Source organism: Mustelus asterias, chromosome 24, assembly GCF_964213995.1.
Source record: "Mustelus asterias chromosome 24, sMusAst1.hap1.1, whole genome shotgun sequence".
Lineage (NCBI taxonomy): Eukaryota > Metazoa > Chordata > Chondrichthyes > Carcharhiniformes > Triakidae > Mustelus > Mustelus asterias.
The window spans coordinates 38,228,739-38,251,157 of NC_135824.1; the positions used below are offsets into that span (position 1 = coordinate 38,228,739).

At 43.7% G+C, this 22,419-nt stretch overlaps 1 protein-coding gene across 2 annotated transcripts in view; it reads right to left on the bottom strand.

Moving 5' to 3' along the window:
- adamts17 (ADAM metallopeptidase with thrombospondin type 1 motif, 17) overlaps window positions 1–22,419 on the bottom strand; it is a 524,080-nt gene that overhangs the window by 105,850 nt on the left and 395,811 nt on the right. For both annotated transcript variants that reach the window (XM_078241579.1, XM_078241578.1), the window contains exon 16: window positions 14,752–14,832. In XM_078241579.1, coding sequence (XP_078097705.1) covers window positions 14,752–14,832 — 81 coding nt within the window. The remainder of the gene's footprint in view (window positions 1–14,751; window positions 14,833–22,419) is intronic.

The window sequence follows — 22,419 nt, forward strand, 5'->3', positions numbered from 1 at the left end:
TTGTTTGGATTGAAAATGTGTCCTTGATTTTTTTTTTCCCTGAAGCTTATATTTAAAAGAGAGGGGAATCTGTCAATGTGTCAGCAAGTGCACATTTTGGGAATTACTTTGCGAAGCTAATTGCCTTTTTAAAGACTGGTGATAGTTATTGCCTCAAACTCAAAGAGTCTAAATGGACACAGCTGGAACAGTTGCCTATGGGGAAATTATATGGAATTTGTGGGCAGAATTCTCCGGTCTTGTCCGTACTCACCCACTCCTGACTATACCCCCACCCCCTGACTATGATCCCCCACTTCCTGACTACACCCCCACCCACCGACTACACCCCCACCCCCCCGACTGCATCCCCACACCCCAACTATGATCCCCCACCTGCCGACTACACCCCTACCCCCCAACTATGATCCCCCATCTGCCGACAAATCCCTACCCCCCAACTACACCCCCGCTCTGACTATGCTCCTACCTCCCCCGACTGCAACCGCACTCCCGACTGCAACCACACCCCCCCCCCGACTACACCCCCATGCCTCGACTACACCCCCACCTCCCGACTATATCCCCACCCCCCAGACTACGATCTCCCACCTCCAGATTACGATCCCCCACCTCCAGACTACACCCTCACCCGAGGACTAAGGTCCTCAGCCCTCCTGATGCATACTGACCCCTCCCTGGCTAAGGTCCCCACCCTCCTGTCTACACCCCCATTTCCTGACTACACTCCCACTTGCAAACCACCACCGCATACATTGCCCACCTGCCGATTACGTAGCCCACCTACCGACTACAATCCCTTCCTGCTGACTACATTCCCCATCGCCTGACTGCACAACTACCTGTGTGGGGAGGCACGGTGGAATAGTGGTTACCATTGCAGCCTCACAGCGCCAGGGACCCAAGTTTGATTCCCGGCTTGGTTCACTGTCTGTGCGGATTCTACATGTTCTCCCCGTGTCTGTGTGGGTTTCCTCTGAGTGCTCCAGTTTCCTCCTACAGTCCGAAAGACATACTGGTTAGGTTGATTGGCCATGCTAAATTGCCCCTTAGTGTCAAGTAGGGTAAATACGTAGAGTTATGGGGATAGGGCCTGGGTGGGACTGTGGTCGGTGTAGACTCGATGGGCCAAATGGTCTCCTTCTGCACTATAGGGATTCTAAGAAGACCTTTCATTGCTTTTGCCCTTATGTGCTGATCCGGCTTCTCCTTATCTCTGCTATTTGCCTCAGAATTCACATTATCACCATCCTCTTGGTAAACAAATTGCTCTTGAATTTCCTATTAGTGATTCTCTTATGGTCGCACTTGCAAGTGGAAACATTATTTCTACCTTATTAAGCCCTTTGTTACCAAATGGTTACAGTACAGAAGGAGGCCATTCAGCCTGTCATATTTGTGCTGGCTCTCCAAGAAGTCATTCGCCTAGTGCCACAAATCCCTGCCTTCCACCTGTAGCCCTGCGCTTTCTTCCTTTTCAGATAACAATCCAATTCCCTTTTGAAAGTGTCTATTGAACCGGTCTCCATCAGCGATTTCCAGTTCCTAACAACTTGCTGTGTGGAAATGTTACTCTTTGTGTCTCCATTGCTTCCCTGGTCAAATTGTATCAAATTTGTGCCCTCTTGTCCTCAATTTTTTTTTCCATTAATGGGAATAGGTTTTGCCTATCGACACTGTCCAGACCCTTCATGATTTGGAATACCCCGATCAAATCTCCTTTCAGCCGTCTCTTTGAGAAAAACAGTCCCAACTTCTCCAAACGATCCACATAACTGAAGTTCCTCATCCCTGGAACTAATCTCATGAATCTTTTTGCACCCTCTCTCATGCTTTCATATCCTTCACAAAGTGTGGTGCTCAGAACGGGATGCAATACTCCAGTTGAGGCTGAACCAGTGTTCTTTCCAAGTTTAACATAATTTCTTTATATTAAATACCTCTATAATGTCATAGCTTAGCCTTCTTTTTTTTCTAGAAAACAAAGCATCAGTCTGTACAATCTTTCCTGATGGGTATAACTTCTTAGTTCTGAAATCATCATTGCAAATCTACTTACAATTTAGTGCCTCTACAGCATTTTGATGAGATTAGGGCTACAACTGTTCACAATACTCCATGCGTGGTTTAACCAAATATATCCACCACCAAAAACACTAATGGATATTTAAATAAAAAGGTTCTAACTGGTAGTGTGGAACCATATATTGCCACTAAACTATACTAAAAACTTTAAATGAACATAACTGAGGTTGAGATTTCTTTCTGTACATGCTAAGTGAAAACTAACATTTGCACTAACCCTCTGGAACGTATGTTCAGCAAAGTGACGTTGGAAAGAACAAATTGTTACAACATACAATCCATTCAAATAACTAATAATATATATAAATATATATTCAACAATTGTTTTCATAAATAGATCAAATTACGTATCTATTTCTCTATGTGGAGGAGAGTATAAAAGCGGCAGTAATTCATTCAGCCCCCCAAGCCTGTTCTGCAATTTGATCATGGCTGATCAGGAGGGCACGGTAGCACAGTGGTTAGCATTGCTGCTTCACAGCTCCAGGGTCCCGGGTTCGATTCCCGGCTTGGGTCACTGTCTGTGTGGAGTTTGTACATTCTCCTCGTGTCTGCGTGGGTTTCCTCCGGGTGCTCCGGTTTCCTCCCACAGTCCAAAGATGTGTGGGTTAGGTTGATTGGTCAGGTTAAAAAAATTGCCCCTTAGAGTCCTGGGATGCGTAGGTTAGAGGGATTAGCGGGTAAAATATGTGGGGGTAGGGCCTGGGTGGGATTGTGGTCGGTGCAGACTCGATGGGCCGAATGGCCTCCTTCTGCACTGTAGGGTTTCTATTATTTCTATGATCTATATCTTAACCACTAATTTCACTAAAAGACATGTTTCAATAGCTGTCCCAGACTCCAGGGAATAAAGAGCATGTTAGTTTGAAAAGAGCTTCCCTGCTCAATATTTCGAAATCAAACAAATCACTTGAGGGATTAAAAATCAAATCGCTTTGCAAAAATAAATGCTGCATTTATTGATTTTCAGGCTCTGTTGTGTTCAGAGATTTGAAGCATAGGGAGAGGATTTGGCCCATTGTGTCTATCTTGGTGTTGTTAGCGTCCTGGAGCAGAATCCCAAATTACATTAGGAAGCCAGAATTAAGAAAATTAAGGGAATTAAGAACAAGAGGAAAAGACAGAAAAGAGAGTGAGGAAAGTGATAGGCAGAGAAACCAAGGGCCAGAGTCAGATAGGGATCGAGTAAAAGATAGTAGGAAAGGGAAAAGAAATGTTAAAAGTGCTCAGTTTAAGGTTTGTACCTGAATGCTTGGAGCGTTCAAAATAAAACTGATGAACTAGTTGCACAGATAGATGTAAAGGGGAATGATACAGTTGGCATTATGGATACATGGCTCCAAGGTGACCAAGGATGGGAACTAAACATTGAGGGTTATTCAGTGTTTAGAAAGGACAGGCAGAAAGGAAAAGGTGGTGGAGTTACATTGTTGATCAAAGATGATATTGATATGATATAGAGGAAGGATATTAGTATAGATGATGTGGAATCTGTATAGGTCGAGTTAAAAAAACAACAAGGGACAAATAACATTGGTCGGGGGGTGCTATACAAACCACCAAACTGTAGTGGTAATGTTGGGAAAAGCATTAGACAGGAAACCAGAGATCAGAAATCTGTGATTATGGGCGACTTTAATCTGCATATAGATTGGGAGAGTCAAATTAGTCACAGTACAATAAAGGAGAAATTTCTGGAGTGGGATGGAGTTCTGGAGCAATACATTGAGGAACCGACAAGGGAACAGGCCATCTTGGACTGGGTGTTGTGCAATGAGAAAGGATTAGTTGGCAATCTAGTTGAGAGAAAACCCTTGGGGACAAGTGACCATAATATGGTAGAATTCTTTGTCAAGGTGGATAGTGATGTGGTTGATTCTGAGACCAGGGTCCTGAATCTCAATAAAGGCAACTATGATGGTATGAGGCATGAATTGGCCATGATGGACTGGGAAACATTACTGAAAGGAAAGACACTGGACAGGCAATGATAGGAATTTAAAGAACTCTGGGAGTTGTTTATTCCTGTTTGGCGCAAGAGTGATAAGGAAAATGTGGCCAAACCATGGATTACAAGGGAAATCAGATTCAAGGAAGAATCATACAAATTGGCAAGAAAAAACAATAGGCCTGAGAATTGGGAGCAGTTTAAAATTCAGCAAAGGAGGACCAAGAGATTGATTAAGAAAGGAAAAATAGAGTATGAAAGTAGCGGGGAACATAAAAACTGACTGTAAAAGTTTCTATAGGTATGTAAAGACAAAAAAATTGACAAAAATGAATCTAGGCCCCTTACAGTCAGAAACAGGAGAATTCATAACGGGGAATAAAGAAATGGCTGAGGATTTAAATTCACACTTTGCTTCAGTCTTCACAAAGGAAGACATGAATAATGTACCAGAAGTTCTGAGAGAAACAAGTTTTAGTGAGGAGCTGAAGGAAATCAGCATTAGTAGAGAAATGATCTTGGGAAATTGATGTGATTTAAAGATGGATAAATCTCCAGGTCCTGATAATCTTCATCCCAGAATACTTAAGGAAGTGGCCCTGGAAATAATAGATCTATTGGTGGTTTTTCCAAAATTCTTTGGACTCTGGACTGGTTCCTATAGATTGGAGGGTAGCTAATTAAGTCCGCTATTCAAAAAAGGAGGTAGAGAGAAAATAGGGAATTATGGACCAGTGAGCCTAACGTCGGTACTGGGGATGTTGCTAGAGTTTATTATCAAGGATTTCACAACTTGGCATTTGGAAGGCAGTAGTATAATCAGACCAAGTCAGCATGGATTTACAAAAGGGAAATCGTGCTTGATGAATCTATTGGAATTCTTTGAGGATGTAACTAGTAGAATTGACTGAGGAGAACCAGTGGATGTAGTTTATTTAGACTTTCAGAAGTCTTTCGACAGGGTCTTACATAACAGACTACTACGTAAAGTTAAAGCACATGGGATTGCGGGTAGTATCTTGAGATGTATAGAAAGCTGGTTAGCACATAGGAGCAAAGAGGTGGCACAGATGGGTCATTTTCTGACTGGTGGGTTCCGCAGGGATCTGTGCCAGGGCCCCAACTGTTCACATTATATATTAATGATGTGGAAGAGGGAACTGAACGTATTATCTCCAAATTTGCAGATGATACAAAGTTGGGTGGGAGAGTGAGCTGTGAGGAGGATGCAGAGATGCTTCAACGTGATTTGGACAGGCTGAACGTATGGGCATCTGCATGGCAGATGCAGGATAATGTGGGTAAATGTGAGATTATCTACTTTGTTAGCAATTATATAGGAAGACAGATTATTAGCTGAATTGATGTAAATTAAGAGAGGTGAATACTCAGCGAGACCTTGGTGTCCTTGTACATCAGTCACTGATAGTAAGGGCGGAGGTACAGCAGGCAGTAAAGAAGGCATAGGGATGTTTTGCTGAAATGGTATAGGGTATTGGTGAGGCCATACCTGGAGTATTTTGTGCAGTTTTGGTGTCCTTATCTGAGGAAGGATGTCCTTGCTATAGAGAGAGTACAGCGAAGGTTTACCAGGCTGATTCCTGGGATGGCAGGTCTGTCATTTGAGAAGAGACTAAGTCGGTTAGGATTATATTCACTGGAGTTTAGAAGGGGGGAGAGGATCTCATAGAAATTTACAAAATTCTAACAGGGTTAGTAATTTCAAGAAGAAATTAGATATAACTCCTGGGGCTAAAGGGATCAAGATATTAAAGTTGATAATCAACCATGATCAAAATGAAGGGTGGAGCAGGCTCAAAGGGCCTAATGGCCTACTCTTGCTTTTAGTTTCTATGTAACTCACCAAGGCTCCTAAGGCAGCACCTTTCAAACCCATGACTGTTACCATCTAGAAGGACATGGGTAGCAGACACATGGGAACACTCCGAGTTGGTGTTCTCACTCAGCAACCTAGAAATATATTGTCCTTCACTGTCACTGGGTCAAAATCCTTGAACTCCCTCTCTAACAGTGCTGTGGGTGTACCTTTTACATATTGAAGTGGTTGCAGATTGCTTTAAGAGCTGATCACATGATTTGATGGTGATGTCATTACGGTGTTGCAGAGGCTGCTGTTTTGCTTTCAGTTTAAGTTTATTTAAGTTTATTTATTAGTGCCATAAGTAGGCTTACATTAACACTGCAATGAAGTTACTGCTGTTTTGCTTTCAGTTTAAGTTTATTTAAGTTTATTTATTAGTGCCATAAGTAGGCTTACATTAACACTGCAATGAAGTTTGTTCTCTGAACAGGCAAAAGCTCCAAGAATAAATGTGTTGTTGTTATTTTGCATCTATGTATGCAAACCACAGCCTTTTCTTATTAAAACCCACCAACCTTAACAAAATTAGGATATTACAAAAAGTAAATTGGTGATGAGTCAGGATTTCATTTCATTGAAAACATTGAGAAAAGATCCTAAGTAAAAGAAAAGCAGCGTTTTGTTTTCAAACATTAGAAGGCAGGGGAGAAGCAATTAAAGGATTAAAGATTGAAGTGCTAGTGCAGGAGGACAAATAAGCAAAAGCTCTCCCTGCAGTTTTTAAAGAGAGGTTTTTGTTTCAAATAGAGAAAGGTGAGATTTGATGCAGTATCTAATATATTTGAAAAGAAGGGATGCTTTGCTGTATGGCTGGGGCCATTTAAAAAAAGTACACCAAGTTAACGGCCTCCAAGGGTAAAAGGCAGTTTTGTTGGGAAGGCAGTAAAAAATATATATTGCACAGTCTCAAGTGGCTAGTGCATGCAAAAGAAATGACAGGTCACTTAGGTTCCATGGGCTCTTTCAATGAAGATAATGAATCATGGAGCTCCTATGTTGAGCGTTTTCAGTACTGTGCAAGCGAATACAATTGCAAACGAATTCCTCGTACCAGTTTTTCTCAGTACAATAGGAAGTAATTTGCTCCAGAGCTTGGTTCTTCCAGCAAGGCCAGGAACCAAAACATACAATAACTTGGCAAATATCCATGAAGGGCAACACTCTCTAAAGTCACTGATCATCATGTTCCACCGAAGGAATCACCTGGAAGGTGAAAGCATTGCTCAGTTTGTGGCAACCTCCAAAAGGCTGGCACTGCATTGTGAGTTTGTGAGTTTGGTGAGTCATTAGAAGATTGTCTTTGAGATTGTCTAGTTTGTGGTCTCCAAAATGAGGCGATTCAAAGAAGACTACTTACTTCGCTTTGATTTGAATGCTTTGATTTTAAAGATGACAATGGAAACCACAGTTTCAATGGGAATGGCTGCAATTTGGTGCAGGAATGAAGAAGAACAAGTTAGGGACTGCCCACAAGCGTGTCACAGATGTGCCAAAATGGGCCATTCAGCAACTGAGTGCTGGATCAAGGATAGTCAATGCAAGATTGAGGCAAAATGGGTCACATTGCAAAAACTTGTTGGGCTAGACCAGCTTCTCCTGAGAAGAATATTCAGAAGAAGAATCTGGGTATCTTCAAATAGAATTTACAAAATGGGAGAAAAGAATTACAGAACATCCAGAAATATGATGAAGGGCTCCAGCTGAACGTCCTATCAATTCAGGGTGAATCACAAAAACTTTGGATGATTCGGAAGTTAAGTGGACAACCTATTAGAATGGCAGTGGATATTGGTGCTGCCGTATCTTTAATTCATGAGGCTACACACCAACAAAAGCTGAAGCATCTCATTTTAAGGACATACACAGAAGTGATTGTACCATTAAAAGGCTACTTCATGATCAATGTAGAGTTGAGTGGACAAACAGTGGAGCTGCCTCTCTATGTGGTCGGTGGTAAGGTAATTTGAGCTCTACTTGAGAGATGGTTGGAGAAGATAAAGCTTAACTAGAGTGCTGGGAACAGACTGATCGATATGGCAGCATAGTGGCTAACATTGCAGCCTCACTGTGCCAGGGACCTGGGTTTGATTCCAGCCTTGGGTGACTGTCTATGTGGAGTTTGACGCTCTTCCTGTGTCTGTGTGGGTTTCCTCCCGGTGCTCTAGTTTCCTCCCACAGTCCAAAGTTGTGCAGGTTAGGTGGATTAGATGGGTAAATGCATTGGTTTATGGGGATAGGGCGGGGGATAGACCTGGATAAGATGCTCTTTCAGAGAGTCAGTGCAGACTCAATGGGCTGAATGGTCTCCTACACTGTATGGATTTTATGATTCTATGATATCAAAAGATTGATATCACCTTCTGGATAATTACAAAAGTGTTTTCGAAGAGACTCTTGGATCACTTATGGGAGCTCAAGTGAAACTCAAGATGAAGCCAAATAGTCAACCAAAAAGTCTCAAAGCAAGAGTGGTGCCAGACACAATTCTTCCCAAGGTTGAGAGGAATTAGTACAACTTGTGTGTTAGATTCGGTTACTGGGCTACCCTCACCATATCTGTTATGAAACCAGATGGTTCAGGTCTTATTTCTGGTGATTTTAAAACAACCGTAAATCAGCTGTTGTGTGCTGATCAATATCTGTTTCCTTTAATTGAAGACTTGTTTGCTGGGTTATCAGATGGACAGAACTTCAACAAGATTTATCTTTCACAACTCTATTTACAGATGAATGTAACCACTAAATCATAACCATTGCTTACCATTGCTCCTTATAAAGGTCTTTTTCGTTATAAAAGATTACCTTTTGGAACAACGTCTGCACCAGCCCTGTTCCAGAGATCAATGGATCAAATTTTAAGTGGTCTCTCTGGTGTACAATGTTACCTGGACGATATTCTAACTGCAGGGTCCAATGAAAAAGAGCACCTGAATAATTTAGAAGCAACACTGGAACGTCTTCAAGCACAAGGTCTGCATATCAAGAAACAAATGTGACTTTTTTCAGATGTCACTCCAGCATTTGCCTCATGTTATTGATAAGAAAGGACTAAATAAAGCACCTAAAAAGATGGATACTATTTTAGAAGCACCATGTCTGTCAAATATGACACAATTAAGGTCCTTTCTAGGATTAGTAAATTATTATGGCAAGTTTGTTCCTAACTTAGCTACATTATTGAAACAGGTGTGACCTGTTTAAAAAAGACGGGTGGCACTTGAATCCCAGGGGGACCAATATCCTGGCGGGAAGGTTGGCTAAGGCTACTGGAGAGACTTTAAACTAGAAAGGTTGGGGGGAGGGAATCGAAATGAGGGGACTGAGAGCGAGGAGGTTAGCTCGCAAATAAATAAGGAATGTAAACAGGGTAAGAGGGAGGTTAGACGAGTGATGGAGAAGGGAAGTGCTCAGGCTGAAGGTCTGAAATGTGTCTATTTTAATGCCAGGAGTGTAGTGAATAAAGTGGATGAGCTTAGAGCGTGGATTGCTGCTTCGAATTGTGATGTGGTGGCCATTACGGAGACTTGGATGTCTCAGGGACAGGACTGGGTGCTTCAGGTGCCGGGTTTTAGATGTTTCAGGAAGGACAGGGAGGGAGGCAAGAGAGGGGGGGGGGAGTGGCACTGTTGATCAGGGATAGTGTCACGGCTGTAGAGAAGGTGGACGCCGTGGAGGGATTGACTACGGAGTCTCTGTGGGTGGAGGTTAGGAACAGGAAGGGGTCGGTAACGTTGCTGGGTGTTTTCTATAGGCCGCCCAATAGTAACAGAGATGTTGAGGAGCAGATGGGGAAACAGATCCTGGAGAGATGTAGAAATAACAGAGTTGTCGTGATGGGAGATTTTAATTTCCCAAACATAGATTGGAATATCCCTAGGGCTAGGGGTTTGGATGGAGAGGAGTTTGTTAGGTGTGTCCAGGAGAGTTTCCTGACACAGTATGTGGATAAGCCTACTAGAGGAGAGGCTGTACTTGATCTGGTGCTGGCTAATGAACCTGGACAGGTGGAGGATCTCTCGGTGGGTGAGCATCTTGGGGATAGCGATCATAATTCTATCTCCTTCACGATAGCATTGGAAAGAGATAGGATCAGGCAGGCTAGGAAAGTGTTTCTCTGGGGTAAAGGGAAATACAGTGTCATCAGGGAGGAAATTAGACGGGTAAATTGGAAGGAGGCATTCTTGGGGAAAAGTACCGAAGGAAAGTGGAGGATTTTCAAGGAATGTTTGTCTGGAGCTCTGCATGACAACGTTCCGATGAGACAGGGGGGTGTTGGTAGGGTACGGGAACCGAACCTGGTGAATAAGAAAAGAGAGGCGTACAGAAGGTTCAGAGAGCTAGGAGGTGTTAAGGATTTAGAGGAGTATACGGGATGTAGGAAGGAGCTTAAGAAGGAAATTAGGAGAGCGAGAAGGGGTCATGAGAAGGCCTTGGCGGGTAAGATTAAGGAGAATCCCAAGGCTTTCTACAAATATGTCAAGAGTAAAAGGATGAGATGTGAAGGCATAGGACCCTTAAAAGGTGAAGGGGGAAAAGTTTGTGCGGAACCGTTAGAAATGGCGGAGCTGCTTAATGAATACTTTACCTCGGTATTCACGGTGGAAAGGGATCTGGGTGGTTGTACTGCTGGTTTGCGGTGGACAGAAAGGATCGAGCATGTGGACATAAAGAAAGAGGATGTGTTGGAACTATTGAATGGCATCAAGGTTGGTAAGTCGCCGGGACCGGATGGGATGTACCCCAGGTTACTGTGGGAGGCGAGGGAGGAGATTGCGGAGCCTTTGGCGATGATCTTTGCATCGTCGATGGAGACGGGAGAGGTTCCGGAGGATTGGAGGATTGCAGATGTGGTCCCTATATTCAAGAAAGGGAACAGGGACAGCCCGGGAAATTACCGACCGGTGAGTCTAACCTCAGTGGTTGGTAAGTTGATGGAGAGGATCCTGAGAGACAGGATTTATGATCATCTAGAGAAGTTTAGTATGATCAAAAGTAGTCAGCACGGCTTTGTCAAGGGCAGGTCGTGCCTTACGAGCCTGGTGAGTTCTTTGAAAATGTGACCAAACACATTGACGAAGGAAGAGCGGTGGATGTGGTCTATATGGACTTCAGCAAGGCGTTCGATAAGGTCCCCCATGCAAGACTTCTTGAGAAAGTGAGAGGGCATGGGATCCAAGGGGCTGTTGCCTTGTGGATCCAGAACTGGCTTGCCTGCAGAAGGCAGAGAGTGGCTGTGGAGGGGTCTTTCTCTGCATGGAGGTCAGTGACCAGTGGAGTGCCCCAGGGATCTGTTCTGGGACCCTTGCTGTTTGTCATTTTCATAAATGACCTGGATGAGGAAGTGGAGGGATGGGTTGGTAAGTTTGCTGACGACACCAAGGTAGGTGGTGTTGTGGATAGTTTGGAGGGATGTCAGAAGTTGCAGCGAGACATAGATAGAATGCAAGACTGGGCGGAGAAGTGGCAGATGGACTTCAACCCGGATAAGTGTGTGGTGATCCATTTTGGCAGATCCAATGGGATGAAGCAGCAGTATAATATGAAGGGTACCATTCTTAGCAGTGTAGAGGATCAGAAGGACCTTGGGGGTCCGGGTCCATAGGACTCTTAAATCGGCCTCGCAGGTGGAGGATGCGGTCAAGAAGGCGTACGGCGTACTGGCCTTCATTAATCGAGGGATTGAGTTTAGGAGTCGGGAGATAATGCTGCAGCTTTATAGGACCCTGGTTAGATCCCACTTGGAGTACTGCGCGCAGTTCTGGTCACCTCATTACAGGAAAGATGTTGAAGCCATTGAAAGGGTGCAGAGGAGATTTACAAGGATGTTGCCTGGATTGGGGGGCATGCCTTATGAGGATAGGTTGAGGGAGCTTGGTCTCTTCTCCCTGGAGAGACGAAGGATGAGAGGTGACCTGATAGAGGTTTACAAGATGTTGAGAGGTCTGGATAGGGTAGACTCTCAGAGGCTATTTCCAAGGGCTGAAATGGTTGCTACGAGAGGACACAGGTTTAAGGTGCTGGGGGGTAGGTACAGAGGAGATGTCAGGGGTAAGTTTTTCACTCAGAGGGTGGTGGGTGAGTGGAATCGGCTGACGTCGGTGGTGGTGGGGGCAAACTCGTTGGGGTCTTTTAAGAGACTTCTGGATGAGTACATGGGATTTAATGGGATTGAGGGCTATAGATAGGCCTAGAGGTGGGGATGTGATCGGCGCAACTTGTGGGCCGAAGGGCCTGTTTGTGCTGTGGCTTTCTATGTTCTATGTTCTATGTTCATTGCATAATTTACTCTGTGCGAAACAGAGTGTGGGAAAGAACACAAGGATGTCAAAGATGGTTTGCAGGAGTTTGAAGTATCGGTTTATTTTAATCTGAAGTTACCATTCATACTTGCTTCCGACAGTTCACCTTATGGAGTAGGGGCTGTAGTTTCACATATTATGCCTGTGGGAGAAGAACGAACAATAGCTTTTGCTTCGTGATTTCTGACTTGAAGCTAACTACGTTCAGCAAGAAAAAGAAGCATTGAGTATATTTTTTGGCATACAAAGGTTTCATCATTATTTATATGGTTGTAATTTCATGTTGTTGACTGATCATTGACCCTTAACTACTATTTTTGGGAAGTATAAAGGCATACCGTCGTTAGTTGCTAGCTGATTGCAAAGATGGTCACTGATCTTATCTGCACGCTCCTACGATATAAAGTATAATCAATCAGAGTGCCATACTAATGCTGATGCATTATCTCTCTTATCTTTACACATTGAACAGATACCACCAATTAGTTTTGCTAATATCCTTTATTTTTTTACTAGATCATTTGCCTGTGACACCTTCTCAAGTTCAGAGGCACACCAGAAATTATCCTGTGATGGGGAAGGTGATGGATATGGTATTGAATGGAATGATAGCTGGAACGCACAGTCCACATCCTGATTTGAAACTATATGTATCAAGAAAGTTTGAGTTGACCATCCAAGATGGGTGTCTATTGTGTAGAATCCTAGTGATCATTCTTCCTAGTCTGTGTGGAAGAGCTCTTGAACATCTACATGAAGAATAGTATGGTATAGCCGAGATGAAGGAATTAGCACATTGTTTCTTTTGGTGACATGGTCTGGATGCTCAGATTGAAGAAAAAGTGGGACAGTGTCAATCCTATACATAAGTAAGAAATTCTCCACAGTTGTCTCCTTTACACCTTTGGCAGTGGTCTAAAATGCAATGCCAATGATTGCATGTAGACTTTGTTGGTCTGTTTGAGGGTTATGTGTTCTTAGTCATAACTGATGCACTCTCAAAGTGTCCAAAAATTATGAGATCTACTACATCTGAACAAGCCATTGAAAAACTTGATGAAATTTTGAAGAAGGTTTGGTAAACCGGAACAGATTGTTAGTGATAATGGTTCATAGTTTACTCCACAAGAGTTTGAGGATTATCTCAAAGTAAATGGTATTCAGCACATAAAATCCATACCTTACCATCTATCAACCAATGGATTAGCTGAAATATTCGTACAGTCCTTGAAACAGTCTTTAAAAGCTTCAAGAGAGCAAGGTTCGTTATCACGTCGTGTGAATAGCTGTTTGTCATCTTATAGAAACACCACTCATGCGAGTACACAAAGTTTACTTGCATTACTACTCTTAAAGCGAAAGTTGAGAACTACGTTTGATTTGTTATTACCTCAGAAACTTCAGAGATAGTAGAGCGTCAACAATAATCTCAAGTTGCTAGGCCAGGCGCGAGGGGAAAATAACACTCGTTTCAACAAGGAAATTGAGTGCTGGCACGTGATTATGTCATGAGTGAGAATTGGGTACCAATCATAGTTAGGACATTCCAATACCTATACCACATGGATTGCAGCAGTTCAAGAAGGTGGCTCACCACCACGTTCTCAAGGGCAACTAGGGATGGCCAATAAATGCTGGCCTACCTGCAATATTGACATCCCATAAATGAACACAAACATCATAAAAATCCTCAGTAAAAATAACTGAAAACCACTTCCCTACATAACTGCCGCAACAACAGAAGCTGAAAACGGAATTTGCTTCACATCTCGATCATTACAGTTCTCGAATCTCGGAATAATGGGACTTTATGCAAAAGGTATAGAGAAAATAGAAGCTGATTCATTGGGATCAACCGATTATCAGACATAAACATGGAGCAATAACTTAATCACATTCTTGATTTTTGTACACAAAAGTGGATTAAATTCTGTCAATAAGCAATGGGAACAGAATCAATAATAAAGAATCAACACTTCATTTATACAGTGCCTTTAATACAGTAAAATGATATGGCAGATAACATATTCAGTCAGGTTTTCCTGATCCTGCGTTTGATTGTAATGATGCCGAGGAAGCACCAGGAGGAGAATCCCAGCCTCAAACCATAGAATCAAATCATACAATCTCTACAGTGCAGAAAGATTTGGCCCATCAAGTTTGCACCAAAGAACATCCAACCCAGGCCTTCCCCTCTGTCCTAGCCACATAACCCAGTACGTCTTTGGACTGTGGGAGGAAACTGGAGCACCATGCAGACACGGGGAGAGTGTGCAAACTCCACACAGACAGTCAACCTGAGGCAGTAGTGCAAACCACTGTGCCACCCTCATTCTTTACTTTAAACTGTTAACGTATCAGGTGGAATTTTTTACTGGCTGTGAGCCCCCAGATCCTGGCTTCTATCTATATATTCCATTGTGATGTTCCTTTACACCCTGGTATGTTAAGAGTGAAATTTGTCCCAGCAAGTTTATTTTCTTTGGCAAACATTAATAGAGAAATATCCAGAGTGGCAGCAACTCATCATTAATTACCTAGGAAACTGTGGGCTGGTTTCTCCTCTACCACGCGAATCCTCCTGGCACCGACAGGGATCACAGCGGCTTCGACATAACCTGAAGCAACAAGAAGTTAAATAGATCAGGAGGGTTTTGCAGGAATGGCATTCAGTGTCTTCCTTTCCAATGTCACAGACCAGCAACTGCATAAAGATTCAGCAGTCTAAAGAGTTTACTCAGCTTTTGGATGCTGACCAGTTCTGCAGGCCGTGTCTGAGGAGCACTGCTGCTCTTTCTAAATACACAATTAGGTATTATGTTGAGAGACTGCCGCTCAGCACGAGTGAGATGTTAACCAAAGAAGATTTTCAGCACTTCACAATCACTGGCTCCTCAGACATTCAGTTGCACTTGTTGTGCCAGACTCTAATAGGTATGGATGGTATTTCAGACAGTCTCATCATTCCTAATGGGATTTAATCTGTTCCTCAATTCTTATTTAATTTGTTTTAGGATGTGGGTGACACAGGCAAGGCTGGCATTTATAGCCTATCAGGAGCTGCCCTGAGCTGGTAATAGAAGTTGTCTATATATTAAATCTAGCACTGAGCCACATTTAGTTAACTGCCTAATGGTGCGTGAACATTTATCTCATTTGAAAGGAAGAAATGTGAAACAGCTACATTAAGGTAAGACTGACTTCAATACGATGAAACAGAGTAAACTGGGCAAATCTGTTAAAATGATCGAGGATCAGGGGAAGGTGTTTGACAAAGAGTTTAATGCAACACAGAACCGATTCATACCCTGAAGGTGCAAGGACTCTATTTATCTAAAATAAAACTGCCATGGACACAACTAACAAAAAGTGTAAACTGCAAGAAAAGACAGATCTGGGCAATTAGAAAAGATAGAAAGAACAGCAAAAGGTGACGAAGTAGATGGTAGCAGCTACAAAAAGGAAAGTGTGAAATGAAACTTGCAATAGATAAAAAAATCAACACAATTTTTTACAATTATATTTGGAAAAAGGGGGTGGTCAAGAGCAACGTGGGCCCCTGAAAAATTAATAATGGTGATATTGTCAAAGCCAAAATTAATGTAAGCACAGAAACAGTAATGAAGAAAATAATGGCATTATGGAATGACAATCCCCCAGGACCAGATGGAGAGCAGGGAATTATGGACCAATTAGTCTAATATCTGTTATTGGGAAATTATCGAGGGCTTCCCTTGTTCAGCCGAGCTACAGCGCTTTCTGGCTGCACCCTTAGCAGGAGTGTGGCTGATCAGTCCCTGCCAACTTGGTTTCTGGGGTCAAACCATCCACCACCCCTGTAATATTCTGCCCTCCCAATGCTAGTTTGCACCTCATTCGGTGGCTTGCAATCCTTGACTCTGATTTCCTCTATATTATCTCTCCCTTTTGTTTGCTTTTTGTTGTTACAATCTGGAAATACCTCCCCTTCTGAAAAAGCACTTAATCAAGTATCAGATAACGCTGTAAGACAAAGAATCTAATTAAAGAATCCCCCTCGCCAGATCTTCCCCCTTCATGAGAATTTCGTACTTTGTTTTTGTAATGACACGTCAGCAATGTTTACAACAGGTTCACCCACTTGTGAACCTGGCTTGGAGATCTCCCTGGGAGCATAAGGGTTATATTAACCCCAGGGTTAGGGTGGCCCTGGCACAGGTTAGCATTGTCAGGTTGGCACTGTGCCAGGGACAGTGCTGAAGTGGGCCCTGGGGAAGCCTCACGTGCAGGGACTCATTTATTTGTGGCAGGTTGAAGACGACATAGAGCAATGGGGTTGTCCAAGCTGATTGTGGGGGGTAGGAGGGCGATGCCAGTGGTGATTGGGGATGGTGGGGGCGCGGGCACGGTGGTTCGGGTTAGGTCCAGCAGAGACTCTGCCCTCATCACACCAGTGGACAACTTTCCCCGCCTCCACTCTGCTCACCCCCACTCAACAACTACTCTCTGCCTCCACTCTGGGTATACACCAATTTTCAAGGATTAAAATGGGATTACAGTGGGTAAAGGTTTGGGGAGCAATGAGATGAAACAGTGAAACTATAATTGCTGAAAGATATATCTACCAATAAACACAATACCATATCCTGCTCCTGTTAATTGATTTTATTGATAATATATCTTATTTCAGCCAATAACATTGTTGTTTGGCACATGTCCCTTGGATAAATGAGTGATGACTGCAATGTTGCAGGAAGTTGTTATCTAAAGGATGGGAAGAATACAAAAGCCAGCTGCATTTGTACAGCCAAAACTCAGCTTGTGTGGCATGAGATGTAACAAAGTGTTGGTGACTGTCAACTCATTTCAGACATGTTTGAAAAGGCACTGATCATCATTCTCTTAAATGGCAGTTCTGACCACACACTAATCTTTACAAAAGCTAAGGACAACATATTTATTCAATTAGTAAACTGGATATTCGCTTTCCAGATGTTTGCCTGACACGACTGGAGCTTCAGTTTCTTTCACAACAATGACAATGTTCAAATATCCAAATCAACTTAAAATCTGCCCCTCTGTATTTGACCTGGAATGGGAATGAAATCCAGCAAATCCTTTGCTCTGTTCATATTGATAATGTTCACTCCAGAAACACATATCAATACAGCACCTTCAACTGAGAAGAACATTCCCAGGGGCTGGGCAGTCAGGAAGAGGTAGTGAATGCTCTCGGGACTACCCGAGCTGTGTTCTGCATACCAACATGTAGAGGTTAGGCAATGGCAGTCAGCCTATTAAGTGATCCATTCTTCTACATTCTGGTTATGGATTGGTTTCTAATCTACATATTTTCTGGATTGAACATTTCTTTTCCATAGCTCTAGCTCAAGGTAATATGCGACGTATAAGCTTGAACCTAACTTAAACCCACCAAACTAAACTGAGGTCTCAATGGAGAGTAAAATTACAGCCATCCAACCCATGTCTGTCCTATTCCTACTTGGCAAGTTAGGTTAAAATCAGAACCACAACGCCAGCCTTGGCACAGATGGAACCATGTTAGCCTCAGAGTTAGAAAGTTCTGGGTCAAGTCCCATTCTAGAGATTTAAGCATTTAATCTAGAATGGTGTTTCAGTAAAGTACTGAGGGAGTACTGAACTGTCAGAAAGACTGGGCAGAATCTCAAGCACACTCGTGCCACCTGCAGGAATACCAGCAGGGGCTCAAGATCTGGAGAAACCAGGAAGTTGTGAAACTCGCCAGTGAGATTGCAACTTCCGATTTTCACCACTCTTCGCAAGTGACGTAATCAAGTCCAGGCCCACAACGGGCGTGGACCCGATTTCAATCATTATATTTTAATGACGTCAAATGTAAACACCTCCCTTGCCAGACATTAAGCCTGAGGTGTATTTTCAAACCTCGCTGATATGACACAATAGTGGGGATCCCCCGGGGGTGTAAAAGTGAGTGCAAGGGGAAGCAGATGTGGGAGCTTGGGTTTCCGGTGATGGCTGTTTGGGTGGTGAGTTGGGGGTAAAGGATCCGATGTTTGGGGAAGTGGTGCCTGTGTCGACTTGTTGGGATGGAGGGGGAGGGGCGCGCGCCTTGACTGTTTTGGTGGGGAGTTGGGGGAAGAGGCCTGATGTTTGTGGGGGAGGGGCGGGAGGTGCGGGCATTGACTGTTGGGGGGTGGGGGGGGGGGGGGGGGGGGGGGTGGAGACAGAGGTCGGCTTGGACAGCCGGTGGTGAAAGCTGGCTCTGATTGCCAGGGATGGGTGAATTTAAATATGGTGCCCCAATCTCAGTGCAGCCGGGCTTTGCCAGCTTGTTTAGGATGGTATGAAACATGCCCACCTGTATTTTTATGACAGAGTGTGGTAAGGTCTGGAGAGAAAACCAGCCTGTTTCAAACATGCTATTTTTCTTGCCGGAACCATCCCACCATCTTTTGGATGAGATGTTAATCTGAGACTCTGTTTGCTCCCTCAGGTGAATGTAAAAAATCTCTCAGCTCGATTCGAAGGGCCAATATTTAACACTCAATTGACATAATTCCTACAACACTCATCTCCAAACTCCCTTGCCTGGGAACTCAGCATCTCCCTCTGCGACTGGATCCTGAACTTCCTAACTCACAGACACAATCAGTAAGGATAGGCAACAACACCCCCCTGCTATACTCCTTATATACCTATGACTGTGTGGCCAAATTCCCTTCCAACTCGATTTTCAGGTTTGCTGACGACACCATCGTAGTGGGTCAGATCTCAAACAATGACGAGACAGAGTACAGGAATGAGAGAGAGAATCTGGTGAACTGGTGCAACAACAATAATGTCTCCCTCAATGTCAACAAAATGAAGGAGATTGTCATCGACTTCAGGAAGCAGTGTGGAGAACATGCCCGTCTACATCAAAGGGGATGAAGTACAAAGGATCGAGAGCTTCAAGTTTTTAGGCGTCCAGATCACCAACAACCTGTCCTGGTCCCTCCATGCTGACACTATAGTTAAGAAAGCCCTCCAACGCATCTACTTTCTCAGAAGACTAAGGAAATTTGGTATGTCTGCTACAACTCTCACCAACCTTTACAGATGCACCATAGGAAGCATTCTTTCTGGTTGTATCACAGCTTCGTATGGCTCCTGATTTTCCCAAGACCGCAAGGATCTATAAAAGGTCGTGAATGCAGCCCAATCCATCACGCAAACCAGCCTCCCATCCATTGGCTCTGTCTACACTTCCCGCTGCCTCGGCAAAGCAACCAGTATAACTATGGACCCCACGCACCCCGGACATTCTCTCTCCCACCTTCTTCCGTGGGGAAAAAGATACAAACGTCTGAGGACACGTACCAACCGACTCAAGAACAGCTTCTTTCCTGTTGCCATCAGACTTTTGAATGGACCTACCTCGCATTAAGTTGATCTTTCTCTACACCCTAGCTATGACTGTAACACTACATTCTGCACTCTTTCCTTTCCTTCTCTATGTACGGTATGCTTTATCTGTATAGCGCAAGAAACAATACTTTTCACTGTATATTAATACATGTGACAATAATAAATCAAATCAAAATCACTCAACAAACAATCTATTAAGTTATTTATTTCCTGTTGGTGGGAGCTTGCTTTGCATCAATTACAACTTTGAATACACTTTAAAAATCTTTAATTGGCTGTGAAGAACTTTGGGATTTCCTGGAGCGATGAAAGTTACAGAAATGTTGGCTCTTTGTTTTATAGATTTATTTCTAGGGATGTTCCAGTTGAGTCCAAGACTAACTTGGCTGCAGATGGCTGTGAGAAGGATATTGCAATGCTGGATATGATTTTGTGGAGATGACAGGGGTCTTGGTGGCTGATTATGGATTCAGTGAGCCCCTCACATCAGGGAAAGGTCCATTGCTTGCTCCACTCAGGCACCTGACAGGCCAACGATGAGCCTTCCCCTAGGATCAAGGACTCATGGGGGGCAGAAGTCTCACCTGTGAGAGCTACAGGCCAATCCGGCTGACAGCTCTATTGAATGGCAGTGCCACAGGGAGGTGGTGGCTCTGGTTGGTCTGACACCCACCTGAGGGCCAGAATCATTGCTGGATTTAAGGTAAAAAGGTGAATGGTGGAGGAGTGGGGGTGGGGAGGGTGGGTGGATCTCAGCGGACACCTCTCTTCCTGATGCCGGGTCCCTCAATCAGACACAGAGTGTCTTTGAAAGTCATTCCATGGCCTTACTCAGGGTGAAGGCCAGAAAGTGGCAGGTTTCCCACCCACCCTCCATCAACAAACTCCCCACTGTGTAGGGCACATGATGTCTGCTAAGTGAGACCCTGTAATAGAGTACAATTTTAAAGTGGCGTTAGATTGGAAAAGCCACTGATTACACAATGTATCTGCTGCACAATGTACAAAGAGATAGAAAAAAAGTGAACCTTCCAAATAGGCATCACTTAAACAATCAGCACCGACTTCACACTGAACATCAAAATGGCTCTGTGGTGACTGATATCTTCCAGCCGCCACAGAGCACTAAGAGATGGTGTCAGAGACCCTGGGTACCAGCAACCTTAGACACCCCTTTAGTCGACTTGAGTACAAACAGCACTAGACACAATGCATAATCTGATGCGAGGCCTTTAATGACTTGTGTACAAGGAGAAATCAGTTTACAGTTTTCCTCTAAGTGTTTCTGAAGTTACAAACAAACAACTTAGCAATTATAGTCAATTACTGCAAATCAGAAACAAGCAATCATACATAGTCGCCAATTAAATCCTGGCTTTTCGCCCTTTCTCATTTGATGATAAACTGACTTCTGTTAATCCTTAATTTGCATAGCATATCCCCATATCTTGCCTTTGGTATTTGTTATGGAAAAATCTGGTCTCGCTCACCTCTGGTGAAGGCCGAAAAACAGAATGTTCATAGAATCATAGAAACCCTACAGTGCAGAAAGAGGCCATTCGGCCCATCGAGTCTGCACCGACCACAATCCCACCCAGGCCCTATCCCCTATGTTATGGAGCCTTCACAGATGAAGATTAGCCTGTTTGTGCTGAATAGCAGACACTGACCCCTTTTGAAGGCCTGTATGCTGATAAACATTTTCCACGACTGTCCAGAGAAGGCATGAAACTTTAATTTGAACACTAACTTCCGCACAATTTAATTTCCATACTATGCAACTTCAATTTGAACATTTTAACTTCCACAGCGGGCGGTCATCCTCAACTAGACAGTGGCAAACTCCTAACTTGCCAGTGGTAATATCCTGCCCAGGGTTCCACTGTTTGTCCATGCAAGCTCAGGACTCACTGCTGGAATTTGGAAAAATCCAGTGCTTGGTCGATGTAACAATGAGAAGTTTCAGAATGCTCATCTTCATTCACCTCACAGCTGAAAATTGATTGGCTGGGAGCAGCAATTACATAAATCTCTGAGTGAGAAAGACTGCAGTCTGATACTTGCTCTGATAACCATTAAATAATACCATGTTTCCCTGGTACAAGATAAGCTGCTCTATTTAAGATGGTAAGATCCATTATGAGTTACCTTCTTGAGATCATTTATGTCCATTGAACTGCTTCACCATTACAACGAACCTTGTTTTATTTTTTTCATGTTTGGATATCACAGATTTCCATCGGCTTCTGAGACCAAAACAAACTGCCAGATTCGCTGTTAAACTGATATAGGCTGGGACATTCCATTCCGGGCCTAAGTCCTGTGGCAGGGGTGGGAAATGGGAATCAGTCTCACCATGGAACCAGGTTGGAGTTTGCAGCTAATTGTGTGATGCTGGAGTTAGTAATTCTGCAGTCAGGAGTTTTCTGACATATTGCATGACAAGACAGGCTCGATCCTGCTGTCATGTCCAGGCAGTGTATTTAAAAGGTGCCCAGACGTCACCTGCCTTGTCACAAACTCACCATGAAAGGAGGACATAGCTCGGTGATCCCAGTGAGCTCCGGACCCCAGATTCCGCTACGCTTCCCTCAATGTGCAGCTCAATGCAGTGGGGGTCAGGAGGAGTGGCCTCTACTCCGAGGATGGAACGAGAGGCCAGACTGTGTGACCAACCCTGCACGGGAAGAAGTTGTCGCCAGGATGGTCAGTGCCCATGGCCTCCACTGGAGGTCTACTCTGTAGTGTCAGAAACCGATGAATGACCACATACATGCCAACTGCCAATCACACTCACCACACTGAATGGTACAGGG